Source organism: Mesocricetus auratus, unplaced genomic scaffold, assembly GCF_017639785.1.
Source record: "Mesocricetus auratus isolate SY011 unplaced genomic scaffold, BCM_Maur_2.0 Super-Scaffold_100020, whole genome shotgun sequence".
In the NCBI taxonomy this organism is placed as follows: Eukaryota; Metazoa; Chordata; class Mammalia; order Rodentia; family Cricetidae; genus Mesocricetus; species Mesocricetus auratus.
In genome coordinates, this window is record NW_024429201.1 from 36,203,503 (window position 1) to 36,221,520 (window position 18,018).

At 44.3% G+C, this 18,018-nt stretch overlaps 1 protein-coding gene across 1 annotated transcript in view; it reads left to right on the forward strand.

Annotated features, from left to right (window-relative positions):
• The window catches only part of Adgrv1 (adhesion G protein-coupled receptor V1), a 518,174-nt gene that overhangs the window by 166,676 nt on the left and 333,480 nt on the right, over window positions 1-18,018 (forward strand). The window contains exons 65-73 of the mRNA XM_040729011.1: window positions 854-1,055; window positions 1,447-1,666; window positions 3,228-3,464; window positions 5,196-5,345; window positions 7,038-7,511; window positions 11,107-11,250; window positions 14,291-14,465; window positions 14,557-14,692; window positions 16,624-17,708. Coding sequence (XP_040584945.1) covers window positions 854-1,055; window positions 1,447-1,666; window positions 3,228-3,464; window positions 5,196-5,345; window positions 7,038-7,511; window positions 11,107-11,250; window positions 14,291-14,465; window positions 14,557-14,692; window positions 16,624-17,708 — 2,823 coding nt within the window. The remainder of the gene's footprint in view (window positions 1-853; window positions 1,056-1,446; window positions 1,667-3,227; window positions 3,465-5,195; window positions 5,346-7,037; window positions 7,512-11,106; window positions 11,251-14,290; window positions 14,466-14,556; window positions 14,693-16,623; window positions 17,709-18,018) is intronic.

Sequence of the window (18,018 nt, forward strand, 5' to 3'; positions counted from 1 at the left end):
AGCTTCAGCCCACTACTGGTAAAGGGATGCTGTATTTTTGCATCAAGAAATAAATAGGATTTTTTCTATTTACTCATTTCTCATTAATTCACTGTTTTGGGAGGAAGTTTTGGTAATGAATACTATTATATTTAAAATTTGAAATTGGAATTAAACATATTGATACTTTCTGATTGTCTGGGATTAAGAATACAATAGCTTATATAGGTAGATTTTAAAATATCCATACAAGGGCAATTGAGATAGAGTGGGTAAATACATTTACCACCAAGCCTGACAAGTTGAAATTAATCCTGGAATCCAATCTCTGGGCATCACCCATATGATATATATATATATATATGTATATATACATATATACATATATATATGTGTGTGTGTGTATGTGTGTGACACACACACAGACATACACACAATATAAATGTGAAAAATACCCGATAATAGAAATATTGTAAGGCTCCGTGACATGTACTATTTGTATTTCAGCCAAATAATAGAAGCAGTCAGAATACTTCCTTTTTATACACAGCCCGTGTTTTCTACCACTCTGCTTATCTATCTTATTTGCGCGGAGCACGAGGGAGAAGAGCACCCATGAATGCATAGGTTGCTTACATTTTTAAAAAAACATAATCACTCTAAATTCCACCATCTGGTAAACTATATTATTCTTCAGAAAAAGATAGGAGCCAACAGAACCTTCACTCATTTCTTTAAAGTGACAAGTGAACTGGGACAACCAGGGGAGTGAGCACCGGACGGTTACTTTGGGTGGCCTGGCCCAGTCTGCCTGCATCACGTAAAAGTCGATTACTTCTTCTGGTAACCAGGCGGGTTCCACATTCTGTTACAGTGGAGGAAGATGCCAGCACGATCGCCATTCCGGTGCTGAGGCTTCGTGGAACTTACGGCCTCGTGTCAGCTGATTTCAGGTCCCAGGGCGTCTCTGCGGTCCCAGGCCACACGCTGCCTGGTGGCGCGGTCACCTTTCAGCACGGGCAGAACCTCAGCTTTATAAATGTCTCTGTCGTCGTCGTCGTCGATGACAGCGAGAGGTCAGTTTCATGGGAAGCAGAGTGGGCACACACGAAGTGCGGGTGCCAGGCTCAAACTCTTACTCGGGTTTATTCCGGGTGGTGAACGTTCCTGCTAAGAAGCAACACTTGAGAGAGCTCGGGGCATACCTAGCAAGAGGGAACTGTGCTTGTACACCTCGTTTTGTTTTCCCCCATTAAAACCTGGTTAGGACGTGACAGCATCTCTGTGTCCTTATCTGAAGCCTTCCGCAGTTAGGAAGTCTAATGGCTGGCTTGTGAGCTTGTAAATCGCTGTTTGTCCTGCTGTGCCTTGAATATGTGTGGTCAACTTGGGAAATGACTAGCTAGTTGGGTTTTACAGGCGTTTTAAAAGTTTAGACTCAAACATTGATTCCCTGTTGTCCCGCAGTGAACCTGAGTGGCAGCTGGAAATTCTGCTCACTGGAGCGACTGGTGGAGCCATCCTTGGGCGCCACCTAGTGAGCAAAATCACAATTACCAGAAGAGACTCTCCATTTGGCGTTGTAAGATTTCTCAACCAAAGCAAAATTTCTATTCCTAACCCCAACTCCACAATGGTTTTGCACTTGGTGCTGCAGCGGACCGGAGGACTCTTGGGAGAGATTCAGGTAGAGTCATTCTTCCTGTGACGTTAATAGCAATTCTGATGCATTATAGATGATGCCGGATTTTCTTATTCCCCAGATGCATTATCTGTTTGTTGGTTTATTTATTTGTAGCATTTACTAATTGCATTGAAAGTGTTAAGTGGCCTCCGAGCCTGGTGAAGTGTATAGACGTGTACAAGCCATGTGTCTGTTTTCAGGCACTCTTAGCAGCAAATAAGTGAATGAACGTCTCTGGTAAACAACAGTCAGTTCGACAGGTGGAGAACATGCTTGGGAATGATGTGATCTCTGTTTGCACAGTGCTCACTTGGGGAAACTCGAGTAGTAGCAAACCAGCTTTTTAAAGAAGTATAATTGCACTGAATTCTGCCTGTAATGTTGGGACGCACGGCCCGAGTGGCCTGGGTCACCCAGTGTGCGTGGGAGAAGGGATTAATGGGGAGGAATAACTCTGCCCTGCTGGTAGAAGTCCACATCGTTGGGGGCTGGAGTGAAAGGATCAGACGGGCCATTGATCACGTAAGAGCTAGGGCTGATGCAGGACCAGTTCAAGACGTCATCCATAAGTGTGAAGAGCTCGCCATTGAGGGAGACTTAGCCAGAGAATAAGTGGCTCTGTTTTCACTTACATACCTCACCTGTGGCTGCCATGTGAAAGATGGATTGACAAGAAGTCAGGGTCACAGTGGACAAGCACGAGGGGTGGTTGGGGGCCACTGTCTTTTACTCAGTCGTGAGTGATGGAGACAGAGAGACAAGATGTGAACAGTTCGTTGGCTTAAAAATGGAGGCTGAAGAAGAGAAATCGTGGATGCCTTCTGGAAGCATCTGGAATGTGGTGCCAGCCCTATGAAATTTCATAGGTGATATGAATACTTAAGAATTCTGCTTTGCACATGTTAATTTGAGATCCTGCTGGACAGGGACCACATAGGCCGAGTATGCTAGTTGTTAGGTGACCAGCGATGACAAGGCAGGGGTTTGTGTGGGGAGCCACTGGACCTGTGAAGCTGTGATACAGTTAGAGTTGTAAAGACTGTGGAGCTGAGCCTTATCGGCGTGGAAGAAGGAAGGCTGGGAAATAAAGAGGGAAGAAACCCGGGAGGGCAAGGGTCTTGTAAGCATCAGCAGGCAAGGAGGAAGAGGCTTGGTGATTCCAGACAGAGAGGCTACTAACGTAGGAAGTGACAATGGAAAGGAGCCAGGTGGCTCTTCCCTCCGGGGACATGAAAACCATGCAAATCAGAAGTATAAGCACCTAAAGCCATGTTTGTTATAATGCAGAGGAGTTTTCCAATGTGTACATGTCTGTAACATAAACACTTAAAACACAGTTTGCTGTTCTGTGATTATTACAAATTACTAGGTACTATTTTTCAACATTTTTATTTGAAAATATTATTTTCAGCTCAGATAAATCAGGAATTAGCCCGGTGTATCCTAGAAGAGTTTTTTATTTGTAATGGTTTTTGTAATAGCACATGTATTGCAAAAATCAAGCTTGTTTCTAACTTAAATAAAAAAAATGGCCATCTCTACTAAAACCCAATATGACTTGCAGGTGAACTGGGAGATAGTAGGGCCCAATTCTCAGGAAGCCTTACCGCCACAGAACGGAGACATCGAAGACCCCGTGAGTGGGACAGTCTCTTTCAGAGAGGGAGAAGGCGGCCAGAAAACCATCATTGTTACAATTTGTCCTCATGAGGAAACTGAAGCTGAGGAGACTTTCATTGTTCAGCTTAAGCCTTTGAAAGATGCTAAGTTAGACCCCAGAGCTAACACTGTTGCAATAACAGTAAGTCTGAATGCCTTTGCGCAACATTTCGGATTCAGTGGGTTTATCCGAAAGTTATTTCTATTTCTTGAGACATGCTGATGCGGAGCAGAAGGGCTCGGGATGTGGTTCAGTTGGTGTACTGCTTGCCTAGTATGGGTGACACGCAGGATGTGAGCCTAGCATCCCAAACACCAGGTGTGGCTGTATACACCTATACCAGAATCCCAGCACTGAGGAGGTGGCGGCAAAAGAATCAGAAAATAAGGGTTAGTCTCTGCTTCATAGTGAGTTTGAGGCCAGCCTGGTGTATAGGAGACCCTGTCTCAAAACAAACAGTAACAATTCCCATGAGTCAAACATTCTCATTTTTATATTAATTGTATAGCAGCTTCAATATTGATAACTTTTGTAAAAAATTTAGTAGAATGTTAAAGTACTTATTGCTTAATTTTAGAGAGAATTTGTGTGTGGAGAATATTTGACATTTCTAGAGAAGAGATATTTATTGTCATGGTGAACAGACTATCTTGTCATCAGACTATGTTCTTATGAGTCAGACTAATGTTCTTGTTCATTAGCACAGTGAAATGGTGTTGGATCTGACCCGAATTACACAGTCTGGCAGAGGGGAGTTCTGCTGCTAATATTGACTCTAAAAACAGCAAAGAGAAATGATAGGTTTTGTTCTTGAAAACATTGTTTGGGGTCTGGATCTGTTAGTGATTTCCTGAGAAGAGAACCAGAGGGAAGCACACACATGCACACATTTACACCCAAGCACACACATGCAGACACACATATATGCACACACATGTATAAACATGCACACATACACACATGTGTGCACAAACACGCATGCACACACATATACACAAGCACACATGTGCACACACACTCACATATGTATATATATATATCATGTATGGGGGAAGGGAAGAGAGGGGCTAGGCAAGGGAAGAGAGAGGACAGGGGAAGATAGAAAAGAGGAGAGGGGGGAAGGAAGTATGGATTTTGTCAGTAGGCAGGAAACATGGAAGAGCTGTTGTGGTCTTGGTATTCCATGTGGCAGGCACAGGAAACTCAAGCATAGCTTCTAAGCTCCAATCTAACGTCTTTCCTGTTCAGATGTCACTAGATTGGATGAGACCTCCCCACATTATGGAGGGTAATATGTCTCATTTAGAAACAACTGGTTTGAAAGTTAATTGTACCTACAGGAACCTTCACAGCGTTGTCTAGAATGGTGTTCCACCAGACAACTCACGATCATATCCTTGCCCACTTATTGTATAAAAGTAAACAGCACATGGGCTGGGGAGGAGTCCTCAGTGGTAAAACACTTGGTGAGCTTGCACACGCCTGGGCTTGACCCTCAGCGTCAAAAGTAACAGCTACTGCCCACAGGGCCTTTTTGCCTTTGTCTGCTCTGTATCTTTGGAAACATCTGGATGAAACCACTTGGCTAATGTATGAAGCTTGTGAATAAATCGCTGCATGAAACAATTTTTGCCTTCTTTGAGTTACCATTTTCTGATTGCTTCTATATTTGGAGAGTAAGAACCTATTTGATCAGACAACAGTCAGTATAGTAAGAAAGATTTGTTTTTTTTTAATCAAACGGATTAGTAGATTATATTCAAGTACTACTTCTATGTAGAATTCCTTCTGGTTATCCCAAGGTTAATCAGTTAGGGTTTTTTTTTTCATGATTATTCTATATTGTACTCACTTCCTGTTAATGTTTGTTAGGTACAAAAGTTTGGTGACCCGAATGGAGTCATTGGTTTTGCTACCGAGTCTTTATCTAAGAAAACGTATTCAGAGCCACCGCCCTCAGATGGACCCACACTTATTTCCTTCCTTGTCACGAGAGCCAAAGGCTTCTCTGGAGAGATCATGGTATTACTTTTTATTTGATTTTCCTGACTGAGTATCAGTTTGCCTCACAGATGCGGGTGGGGGAACAGAGAAACTTCACGTTCTAGTTAAAGCTTTGCTGACTTGAAACTAGTAGGGTTTTCAGAGGAACTAAGAGGCTTAGGTGCCTTTACATCCTGCAGCCAGACCCGGCCCCGGATGTGTTCTCTAAATTAAATTTGGTACAGTGAGCAGCACCCAGCGTCTTCTGTGTTATGAAGAGCTGAGGTGTTTTGTATCTTCCCACTCAAACAGGAGGCCTCCCCTGCTTAAGCCCCTCAGTGATTTTTGTGAATTTCTTATTATGCTTGTCAAGGGTTTATTTCTCACAGAGCGTTTCTGTGTAAGCAGATGCTTTCTAAAGAGCTGCAGCCTCTCTTTCTGGGTGAAGCCTGTTTCCCTGTTCCTGGGGGGTGCTGGAGGTGTGGCTAACAGATCAGGTGATCTGTTTGCCCAGACTGTCTTTGTTTCCGTTTGTGAAATTTCCCTAAACGCCTCATCTCTCCTGTGAACTGAAGATTAGTTAGATTTGTTTGTTTCTCACTTAAAAGTTTGTGATCTGGTGATAGAACTTGTGGGGTAATGATTAATTAATATTACTTTAAAGGTATTATTTCCTTCCTTGTCACGAGAAGACGATGAAAATAATGGGTTATATACTTAACCTTGAAAACATTTAGAAACTTTACCGTTAAAGTTGCATGTAAATAAAAACATCCCACAACAAAACAGCCGTAGCCCAAAGTCTAGATGACTCCTACACAGTCAGAACAGGCTTTCATTCAAAATGGAAGCTATGGAGCATCGTACTCAATATCATCCTTTCAGTATCAACGCTGTCTCTTGTGCTTACCCACCACCACAACAAACAACTGCAAAAAGTCCATGGCAGAATTAGAATGGAAGAACAATTCTCCTGTTATCTTCTGTCATAATTGTGACCATGACTGCATTCAGTCCTTCCCCATCCCCTAATAATTAGCAGTTCTTGTTTTTTTCCCTTCATGTTACACTACAGCCACATGCACATTTGTTTACATGTGTGTATATATTATTGGCTAGATCCCACATATGAAAGAAAACATGCATTTTTTCTTCCTGAGCTTGTATGCCCTTACTTGATATTATACATTCTGAGTTCACTGATTTTCCTGCAGAATTTTAACTTCATTTTCTTTAAAGCTTAATAGTATTCATATATATCAAATTTCATTATCCATTCACCTGTTCTTGGACAACTAAGTTGATTTCAATTCTTTGTTATAGTGAATGAGGCAACACAAATATGGTGTGGAGTTCTCTGGATGCATGTTCAGGAGTGATTTAGCATATATATTATGCCTATTTTTGACCTTGAAATGGTGTGTATGGGTCACAGGTTGATACATGCGTGGAACTGGCATGTTAGAGTTTACGTGCTTCTCGTCATCTTTTCAAATCGTGCTCTTATTTTAGAAACAAGTCAATAATAAGATTAAAAAGCACCCTGTCCTTCGGATTGGATATGAGATGAGTTAATGTGCTTTCCACACTAGCATACACTTCCAAGTTAGTCTAACTCTAACAACACGTAATTTACATTTCCTTTTGCACAACCCAGAGGAAGTGTAATCGGGAGGTTTCATGTTGCGCGTGCTGAGTTGTGTAACCCTGATTTTCTTGTTTCTGTCCCAGGTACGCTGGGAGCTAAGCAGTGAGTTTGATGTTACTGGAGACTTTCTTTCCACCAGTGGATTTTTCCTCATGGCTGATGGAGAGAGTGAAGCGAGCTTTGATGTCCATTTGCTGCCAGACAACACGCCTGAGGTTCAGGAAGAGTATGCTGTCCGGCTGGTTTCTGTAGAGGGAGGGGCAGAGCTGGACCCGGAGAGGTGTACCACGTGGTTCTCCGTGTCTGCCAATGATGACCCACATGGTGTGTTTGCCCTGTATTCAGATCATCAGTCAATGCTGATTGGACAGAGCCTCATTAGGACCATCCAAATTAATGTCACCCGCCTTGCTGGAACGTTTGGTGATGTGGCTGTTAGGTTTCAGATATTGTCTGATAATAAAGAAGACCCCATTGCTACTGAAAATGAAGAGAGACAGCTGGTGATCAAAGATGGCGCCAGATACAAAGTAGACCTGGTGCCTTTGAAGAATCAGGTGTGTAGCACTCCTTCAAATCCTGAAAGCTCTAGCAGAGCTCCTTTGGGAGAGCCCTTATTTATCTCCTGATCAGTTGAAAGGCTTATTTCAATGTTTAAAGGTAGTCATAACGCTGCCTTAGAAAATAAATACATAGTGGTTTTGCATGATGCATTGCAGAGTCTGTAGGGATGGGCAGCTTTCTGTTTGGAACCAGTAGATAGATTTTCAGCCAGATTGTAGGCATTCATTTCGTATGTACAAAGTGCAGTGGTTAGCGCCCTGAGGGCTGAAGTGTGTTCCCAGTGTTGGGAAGCTATGACGACACAGCCTGACAGCTTTGCTTCTGTGCTCTTGGATTTGTAACAGTGGAATTGCCCATGTCTGTCTGGGATGGTGCTGAGGAGGGAGTCTGTCAAGCTACTCTGCTGACATTGTTGTAACAGTGGCAAGAGTGCATGTCTTGGGGGCGGGTTAGGTGGTCCGGGGAATATGGGCACTTGTCATGGAGATGGCCTGAATTTAATCGCGGTGACATACGTGATGGGAGGAAAGAAACAATTCTCACAATTTGCCTTCTCACCTTCACATAGGAGCAGTGATGTGCACATGCTCTCCATCCCCATGTAAATAAAGAAACATGCCAGCATCCCTGAAGGCACAGACAGGCAGATCTCTGCTAGTTGAGGCCAGTGTGATCTGCATAATGAGTTCCAGGTGAGCCAGGGATTTGTACAAAGATCCTGGCTCAAAATAGAGTAATATTTTAAAAATTAGATGCATGGCTATCTTGTGTAACACTCCCCAGAATGCCCTTACACACACACCACACACACACGCGCGCACACACACATACACGTACATGTACAGACACACACACATACACACACATGTACACACACATGTACACACCACACACATGTACATACTTATGTACACACATGTACACACACACACACACACACACACACACACACAGAGGCCCAAACACTGGACTGCTATGAGACCCTAGCAGTCTTCTGTGTGTAAATCTACCGGAAGTGACTGGACCAACCATATAAATTTTCCCAAGGATGGTATGCACATCATTCTCTGTTATATGAGGGATGCTAATTTAGTTCATCCGCCTGGCACTTCATGGTGTTTGTATTTTATGGTTAAGAAATCTGCTTAGAAGGTTAGAACCTTGAGAAAAATCTGCAGCTTGCCCTGTGAAACCAGACGGGAATGTCAAGGCCATCAAGGTTATGTGGGTGTATTCTCTCAGCGGAAGACCAGTGAGGAATGGAATTCTGAAGGCTTTGGGGAGTACAGAGCAGCTCAGTGACTTGCTGAGCACTGGAGTATATTTTCGCTTGGTCCTGCTGGCCTGCCAGGGCTAGCTAAGGAAGACTGGAATAGAGAGGCCAGGCTTGCCAGTTATTAACGACTTTTTTCCAGAGAAGTGGCCGGAAGGCGGATGGACATGTCACCACTGGGGAGGTCGGAGAAGAACTGAAGAATCACAGATAACACGACAAGTCTTCCATTGTGGATCTATGCCGTGGGTCGGCCATGATCTGTTGTAAATAGGAACGCTTTCACTGAGCGTGAAACTACATTTTAATTACTATTATTTATATTCCTGAACAACAGCTTTCAGAGTTGCTTACAATGAGGCTGGTGGTAGAAAGAAGCCCACGAGACACTAGTGGGGAAATGTAGCAATTTTCCAAGTGCCATCTATGCTTCATATAAGCTTTGATCCATGACAATTAGGCCCCTATACATGATAAACAGCATGCCTATTACAAGAATTTGTATTTACCACATCTTAGGGTTTTCATTGCTGTGAAGAGACCCCATTACCACAGCAACTCTTGTAAAGGAAAACCTTTAATTGGGGCTGGCCTACAATTCTAGAGGGTTAGTCCATCGTCGTCATGGCGGGAAGCATGGGGGCACGCAGTCAGACGTGGTGCTGGAGAACGAGCTGAGAGTTCTCCATCCAGATCTGCAGACAGCAGGGAGAGCACGCGAGAGCCTGGCTGGAGCATGTGAGACCTCACGGTCCTCCCACCCCCACCCCAGGACACACCTCCTCCAACAAGGCCACACCTCCTCCAGCAAAGCCACGCCTCCTCCAGCAAAGCCACGCCTCCTAATAGTGCTGCTCTTTATGAGCCTGTGGGGGCCATTTTCTTTCAAAACGCCGCACCATGCAACCTTTCAATTCTTTCCACGTTTAGGTCTTTACTTTTGTTGGTGTTGAATGAGTGGAGAAAACAGCATTTTGGTGAACATTGATGTCACAGTTTTTCCTACATTTTTGCAGATCTGTGGGAAACTGATTCAAGCAGGAGTCAGGGCATCTCTGGGATGAGCCAGACCTAATGGCACGGGAACTCCCAGGAACCTGGGGTGACCCTGGCTAAGACTTCTGGCAATGGGAGGTATGGCGCCTCAGCTGGCCGTCTCCTGTGATGAGGCAGGACTTCCAGTGGAGGGACTGGGACCCCAACCCAGCCGCATAACCTCTGACCTCCAATTTGCCCTGCTTACAAGATAATGCTGGGACAATTGTGGAACAAACGTATGGGCGTGGGAGTGGCCGACCAATGACTGGGCCATACTGTGAGAGGGAGCCCGCCCCTGACAATGCCTGGAGGCCCAGGTGACGGAGGATGCACAGCACAGAGGCCTAGGAGAGAACCTACACGGCTGTCTTTAAAAAAAAGTGCTTGGTGCTTCCGCACCTGATCCTTTATGGAATAGAATAGAAATGGAATAGAAACCTCACTGGCTGCCCAGCCGTTAGGTGCCATGCACGGGGCTGGGACATTTGGGAAGGGGGAGAGGCTGTCGTGGGGACTTGCAACCTCATGGTCTGCTTGCTCGGCACTGGTCCACGTGGTCTGTTTGGAGAACATCATCTTGAGAGAATGAAATCTGTGCTTCACTCACGTTTGAGACAGTGGAGGTTTGCATATTTAAGGACAAGATTACGCCTAAGCTGACTCAGGAAAAGGGAAATGCTTCCCAGGGAGGATTAGTTGACACCCAGTGATGCAGTTTTTTTTTTTTAAGGAATATCCCTGGCTTGGAGTCAGGGGTGAACTGTCATCAGTGGCCTTGTTTCGGTAAGACGATGATTGCAAGTTTCAGATAATTCTAGTGTGACAGCAGTTTGTAAGTTCAGGGTTACCCGGTTTCCTAGTTGCTAAAGGTCTTATGTTAGTAACCCAGCACATGGGCTTACGATTTTTATTTGCCCTAAGTACTGCAATAGCTAAGGTATCCATCCTGAGTCGCTGTCGTTAGGATCGTTAGTTGCTGTTGACTGAAGAGGGCGGAAGTGGTCTCCCTGGGCTAGCTGCCTTCACTCCACTGCGTGTTCCCTGGCTCTGTGCACACGTCCCCCGTGGTCCCAGTCATTCTTTGAAAGTCTGCGTATTTATTCTCTACAGCTACAGCTACACACCCCACGCCCTAAAATCTGGTGGCTTCTTTTTAAACACCAGGGAAGGCCTGTACCGACAAAACTGCCTTCTGCTCACTGACCTGAAGCAGTGTGTGTGACCAGGCCACCTGCCTCTGTTTTACTCTGAAAGACTGTGCAACCTTTTGTTTACAGGTCTTCCTATTGCTGGGCTCTAATTTCACCCTGCAGTTGGTGTCAGTGACGCTTCTGAGTGGACCTTTCTATGGAATGCCAACGATTCTCCCCGAAGCAAAATCTGCTGTTCTTCCTGTTCCCGAGGAAGCTGCCAATTCCCAGGTAATTGGCTCTGGGTGTAGTTCTCTCGACCAACCACAAGGGGGCAGCATGCAAAGAAGCAGTAAGGTCTTCAAGAATTTTTTTTTTTATTATTCTTTTTTTTTTAAATTTAGATAAGAAACAAGGTTGCTTCACAAGTCAGTTCCAGGTCCCTCTCCCTTTCCCTCCCCTCCTCCCATACCCTCCCCCCATCCCCCCCCCGTATCTCCTCGTTCCCCCAGGGAGGGTGAGGCCCTCCATGGGGGTGTCCATAGTCTGTCATTTCATATAGGGCAGGGCCTAGACCCTTCCCCAAGAGTTCAGGGTGAGAGTGCACCTCACATTGTTCTATGGGAGTCCAAAGTCCGTGTGTATACTTGGGATGGGTACTGATCTGCTGCCCAAGGCTCAATAGATTACCTAGGCCTCCTCACTGACACCTTAACCCCCAGAAACAGCTGACCAGACAAAGAATTTATTTTTTAAAATGTGTTTTGTTGTTTATTCTTTGTGAATTGAATGCAGTGAATTTTGATCACATTCATTTTCTCCTCCTTCCCTATAATGCCTCCAAGATCTGTGCCTCTCCTCCCTGCTCACTCATTTTCTTGTCTGCCTTTATAAAATTTAACACCCCATCAAATTTAATTTGTGCTGGCCCTGGATTCTTGGGGTGAGTCAACCCACTGGAGCATGGTTGACTTACCTGGCCTGGGGGGGGTGTGAAAAAAGAGGTTTGGGGGATTTTGTGTGGTTTGTTTGTTTTTGTTTCTAAGATTAACCACTTTCTCAAATTTAAAATAGTTCTGTGACTATCAAAGGATCCATTATGTAAAAATAATTTGCCCATTTTAAATATTAGATAGAAAATGTATTTGACTATTCATCATCATTGAAAGATTTTCTCTTATACAACTGATTTAGAATATAAGATTCTTTTTAAAGGAATAGTAACTTGAAGCCAAAATTTCTAGGTGTTGGTGTCAAATCTTTAATATGCCAAGTAATTAAAATTGGAACAAAGCACTTTAGACATTTTTATTTACTAGCAGTATTCACGTTTATCTTTGGTTGCCACAGAGTTTGTGTTTGTTGCTGAACATAACTGTCAGCGAGTGTTCTAACACAAGGCTGTGAGTCCTCCAGGATCTCCGTGGACAAAGATTATTCCCTGTCACAAAAAAACAAAACAAAACAGAAAAAACAACAAAGAAAGCCCCTTTACTTTTAGGTTCTTTCCAGAAAAGAAAAAACTTTTTGGTTACAGCATGTGTTTTCCAAGGTGATCTGAGACATAACCCTGGGTCACTACTTTACCCCCCCCCCCCCCGGGGGGAATTGTGCAAGCCAGGGATATATCGCAGGGCAGATGGCTAGATGACTGTCAGGGATGTGGGCGTGGATGGCTTCAGGAATGTGGGCGTGGATGGATTCAGGGATGTGGGTGTGGACCGGCGGTTTCAGGCCATTGGTGGATGCTCTTCAGCTGTTCTGTCCTGGACATCTCCTCCACAGGGAATGAATTTCTTCTGTCCCTAAAATGGAGTCCACAAACATTAAAAACAAGCACAATAGATCAAACATGGTGGCACACACCTTTAATCCCCAGAGGCAGAGGCAGGCGATCTCTGTGTGACCAGTTAGGTCTACACAATGAGTTTCAGGCCCAGGGTCACAGTAACCAGGGCCCTGGTTCCCAAAAGAAAAGAAACGTCTTAAAGTAGCCATTGATCTTTGGTCTTCTGGGGCTCCAAAAGAGTCCCTCAGAAAAGCCATGTTTTCAGACATGCCCCATCAGAGCCTTAAAAGGGAAAAAAATGTCTTACTCTACAATGTAGGTTCAGTGGTAACTAGATTTCCACTGTTGAGCCCGGGAGATGTAACTGGAGCTTTTCATTCAGATGGGAGTGATAGACTGGGAATCAATCTAATTTCTTCTAAACCACTGATTACAAGGAGTTTCAGCTTGAAATCACATACCCCAGAAGAGTTAGCCTGAACACGAATTCTTATTTGATGATCATGTAGAGCATTGTTATGCCAAGGAAACAAATAGACAACATCAAGTGTGCCTTGGGAGCTCTCCAAGCCTCCCAAATGTCAAATTTAATGAAATCACGGAAAGCCTTACTATCCAGTCTTACTTCAGTGAGGAAGAAAGGAAGCATGCTGAGTCTGAGAGGCAAATTTCAGTCCTAGACATACTGGGTTCTGAAAGACTCCAGCGAACCAGTCACACCAAATGCTCTCTGAGAACTGGCCATGGTAGGCTATGTCTGTTATCCTGGCCCACTTCAGCCTGATTGGGAGGTCAAGGTGACCCTCAGCAATCTAGGGGGTTATACGCAATATTAACGAGCAAAGGAGAGACACATAGCCACTACAGACTTTCAAAGCAATGTAATCTATACTCTTTAGCTTTGCTTTCATTTAATTATTATTATATTTATCTGTAGATGGAGGTTCTGTCCTGCCTGGTCCCACAGGTATTTAGCCCCAAATAAGCACACAGAGACTTACAATCATTAGAAAATGTTTGGCTTAGGCTTTTTATTGGCTAGCTCTCTCTTAATTACTAATTAACATGCTCCAGTATGTTACTCCTTCAGCAGCTACATAGTGTCTCTTGTTTTATCTTACCTGAGAATTCTCTGGGTGTCCTATCTTCCCAGCAGCTACACGGAGTCTCCCTGGCGGCTCCTCTCTGCCTCCTCTTCCCAGAATTCTCTTCATCTGGTAGCCCCACCAATACTTCCTGCCTGGCTACTGGCCAATCAGTGTTTTATTGATTAACCAATAAGAGAAACACATATAAAGGAGGACATTACCCTTTTGGGGATATTTTATAATTCAAATGATTACATCTTAAAAGAAAGAAAGCAAGCTAGAAACTATAATCTGAAGGATAGGGCAGAATAAAATTGCCTATCAGATTTTCCTTAAGCATTTCTCTTCTGAATCATATGGGGGAATAAATTGTATAATCCAAGGATGAGTTAAGTTTCACCCATCTTTTCAGAGACCAGGGAGGTTGTATCCTCTTAAGCATATCTTTCTTCAGGTTGGATTTGAAACCACTGCTTTCCAAATCACTGACATCACAGCCGGCACAAGCCAGATCACAGTCTCTAGGAGAGGCACATTCGGCAGCCTCTTTGTGGCCTGGGCCACAGGGTATGCTCCTGGGTCACAAGTCCCCGAGTCCGTTGTCATCGGCAACATGACACCAACACTAGGTGAGTTGTTGCTCTTTTACTCCAGCCTGCAGAGTTTGGAGCTGTGCAAGAAATGAGACATGGTAAGCAACTTTCTCCATTCTTCTTCCAGGGAATCTTTCTTTTCTGCATGGAGAACAGAGGAAGGGAATAGTGCTGTGGGCGTTTCCCAGCCCTGGTTGGCCAGAAGCTTTTGTCCTTCATCTGTCAGGCCTGAAGAGCAGCACTGCTGGTGGCGCTCAGCTTCGGTATGGCCAGGATAATTTCGCCATCTAAGGAAGTGTCTGCAGTGTTTCATTCAGACTCACACAAGACACCGCGGGTTCACCGCAGAGGCAAACGCAGCTCTGGTGTGGAGCAACGCCCCACATTCTCTGCCTTGCTGTGAGCTCTCCTGGACCTGTGCCCAGCTCACAGCTTCCCTAATGACACAGTGTCCTGTTTTTAAAGGGAACCGTCCTCTGTGGCAGAGCTACAAACCCTTATTTCCCCACATCACCAAGGACATGAATAAAGGACCACAGTTAGATAATGGCACCACTTGTTGAAATCAGTGGCTCCTTCCTGTTTATCTTTCTTTAGCATTGTTATTTATCCGTAGCAACTGTTTATATAGAACCCAGATAACTACGTTCTACCTAAATGCAGTTGACTTCTCTCCTATTTGTGATGGGCTTTGTCAGAATAACAGATAGGGCTGGGACACACAGCAAAGGACTAGTGTGCGTGTGCATTCAGGAATGGCCATATACCTGTTTGTGGGTGGGGAGTGGTTGCTGTAGAGCTGAATATGGTTTGATTATATATATCCCATTTAAAATAATATTTGTCCAAAGAAAATGTTTCACCTAAGAAATTTCAAGACCTTTCACAGCAGCGTTAATGATGAATGGGTGTCTAGTGCTACCCTAAGACCAGAGATCTTTGTAGGCCTGCCCTGCTTTCCTGCCTCCAGTACCAACTTAGCTCTGCACGTCTCGTTTCATAAATGAGGAAAGTAGCTGAGACGTAGTATTCTAGTTAGTTTCTTAATGCTGTCATAAAATACCATGCCCAGTGGAAATGTGGAGGGAGAGGTTTATTTCATCACTGAGGAAAGAAGTCCAGACAGGATGTGAAGGCAGGAACCAAAGCAGAGACCATGAAAACATGCTGATTACTTGTTTGCTCTTCATGACTTATTCATGACTTGTACAGTCTTGGATCACAGGCTAAGGGGTAGCACTGCTCCCATTGAGCTGGGATCTCCCTTATCAATCATGAACGAGACCGTGCCCCATAGACTTCCCCACAGGCAACCTCAATTGAGATTCCTCTTCACCAACAACTCTAGTGTGTATCAAGTTGACAAAAACCTAAACAGAACGAGATAGCTTATATAATGAACCTAATATCTTTCTGTTTTGCTTTTTGAGTCCAATATCTCATACTCCAAGTTAGTATTTGATTTCAGGCTCTCCAGACACTGTCTGAACTCTTAACTATATTTGATGTGCTTCTCAGTGGAGATGGAGGGTATCCAACTGAAAAGAGAATCACTAATGATTTTTAATTAATAATTATGTAATTAATAAATTTGTCATATTAATACAATTTTTACAAATTCTACCTGTGGTCAGGAGTAGGCTTGTATAACATTAAATGCAACTTCTGTTTCCAATAAAGACACATAGGAAAGAGTTAAGGATAAATTGGTCAACCAATGATGTTTCTTCCAACACACATTCAAGTTTTAGTTGCACTTTTTATGAGAAAATAGTTTCCTTTCTGAGAGCTGGAAGACACAAGAATTTTGCTCACAGTACAAGAGAATGGTTCTGCTTGGTAGCTGTGAGAGGAAGATGACTTTCTGAGTATCATAGAGGTTTTTGCTCTTTTGTCCTGGCCACAGATCACTCATGTCTTAGGCCTTCAGAGTGCTGCTCCTGTGTGACAGGGCATCAGAGCTCAGACATACACTTCCCCTCTGCTGTTAGGTTCTGTCCCTGCTGTTGCAACCTCTGGTTTTGCCTCTCTTGTGGTTTTACTCGTCATGTATGAACCGAGTTTTACGGTGTTTGAAAGAACATAGTATTTCTAGAATGATTCTTAGACTTGAGCTGCATTTCAAGTATTGAAGAACTCTATAGTGGTATTCCTGTGGTAAAAACCAGTCCTTATGGTTTAATTTTTTTCCCAGATCAGGGTTCATCACTGCTGAAATTGAACCCATGGGGGTCTTCCAGTTTTCTCCTAGTTCAAGAAATATCACAGTGTCGGAGGATGCACCGACAATCCGAATCCATGTGCAAAGACTGTTTGGGTTTCACAGTGATTTGATTACAGTCTCCTATAAGACAACGGCAGGAAGCGCCAGGCCTCTGGAAGACTTTGAGCCTGTTCAGAGTGGTGAAGTTTCTTTTCAGAGATTCCAAGCTGAGGTTGATTTTGAAATAGCCATTATTAATGACCCACTTCCTGAGAGAGAAGAAACTTTTTACATCAATCTTACTTCAGTAGAAAGCAGAGGACCGAGAAGGGGAGATGTGAATTGGATACCTCGTCTAAATCTAGACCACAGTGTTGCAGTGGTCACCATACTGGACAATGATGGTGTTTCTGTCCCTACGACAGCAGTGACGGTGGCACTTGACAACACTCGCCCTGCTGTAGAACCTGGTTCCACCTCACACCCTAACAGAAGCAAGGTAATTGCCACTGCAGACACCACCGAGATGTTTGCCACCACTCCAGTGACAACGGATGTGCCTGCCACCCCCGAGAGGCTTGTCACTACTTTCAGTGCCATGTCTGAGAAGCCTGACGCGGCCCAGGGAACTGCTCATGCTGTGGGCAATGGAATACTCAGTCTCGGGCCTCCCATCATTTATGTGGCAGAAGACATGGAGAACAGCACATTCAACACAGCAGAAATCCTCATCCAGAGGACAGGTGGTTTCACAGGCAACGTCAGCGTAACCGCGAGGACTTTTGGTGGCAGATGCGCTCAGAAGGAACCGAGTGTATGGCCCTTTCAGGATGTCTACGGAGCTGCCAACCTAACATGGGCGGTGGAGGAAGATGACTTTGAAGACCAGGCACTCACCCTTACATTTCTCGATGGGGAACGAGAACATAGGATGTCAGTTCGGGTTCTGGATGATGATGAGCCTGAGGGGCAGGAATTCTTCTACGTCTTCCTCACAGACCCTCAAGGGGGAGTGAAGATTGTGAGAGGAAAGGACGATGCTGGGTTTTCAGCTTTCGCTGTCGTCATCATCACAGGTAAGGGCAATGCGTGATGGAGATGGTATATGGACTTGCAGTAGAGTTTAATAGCTAAGAGTGGTCCAAACTTCAGCCTAACACAGTTATTTGACTCACTCAAAACAACTCATTAAAAGTTGTCTTCCTTTAAGATGGACATAATGACACACACCTTTAATCACAGCACTCAGGTGGCAGAGGCAGGCAGAAATTTCTAAGTTCATGACCAGTCTGGTCTACACAGTGAGTTCCAGGACAGCCAGAGAAACATAGCGAAACCTGTCTAAATAACAATAGTAACAACAACAGCAACAAATAATTGTCTTTC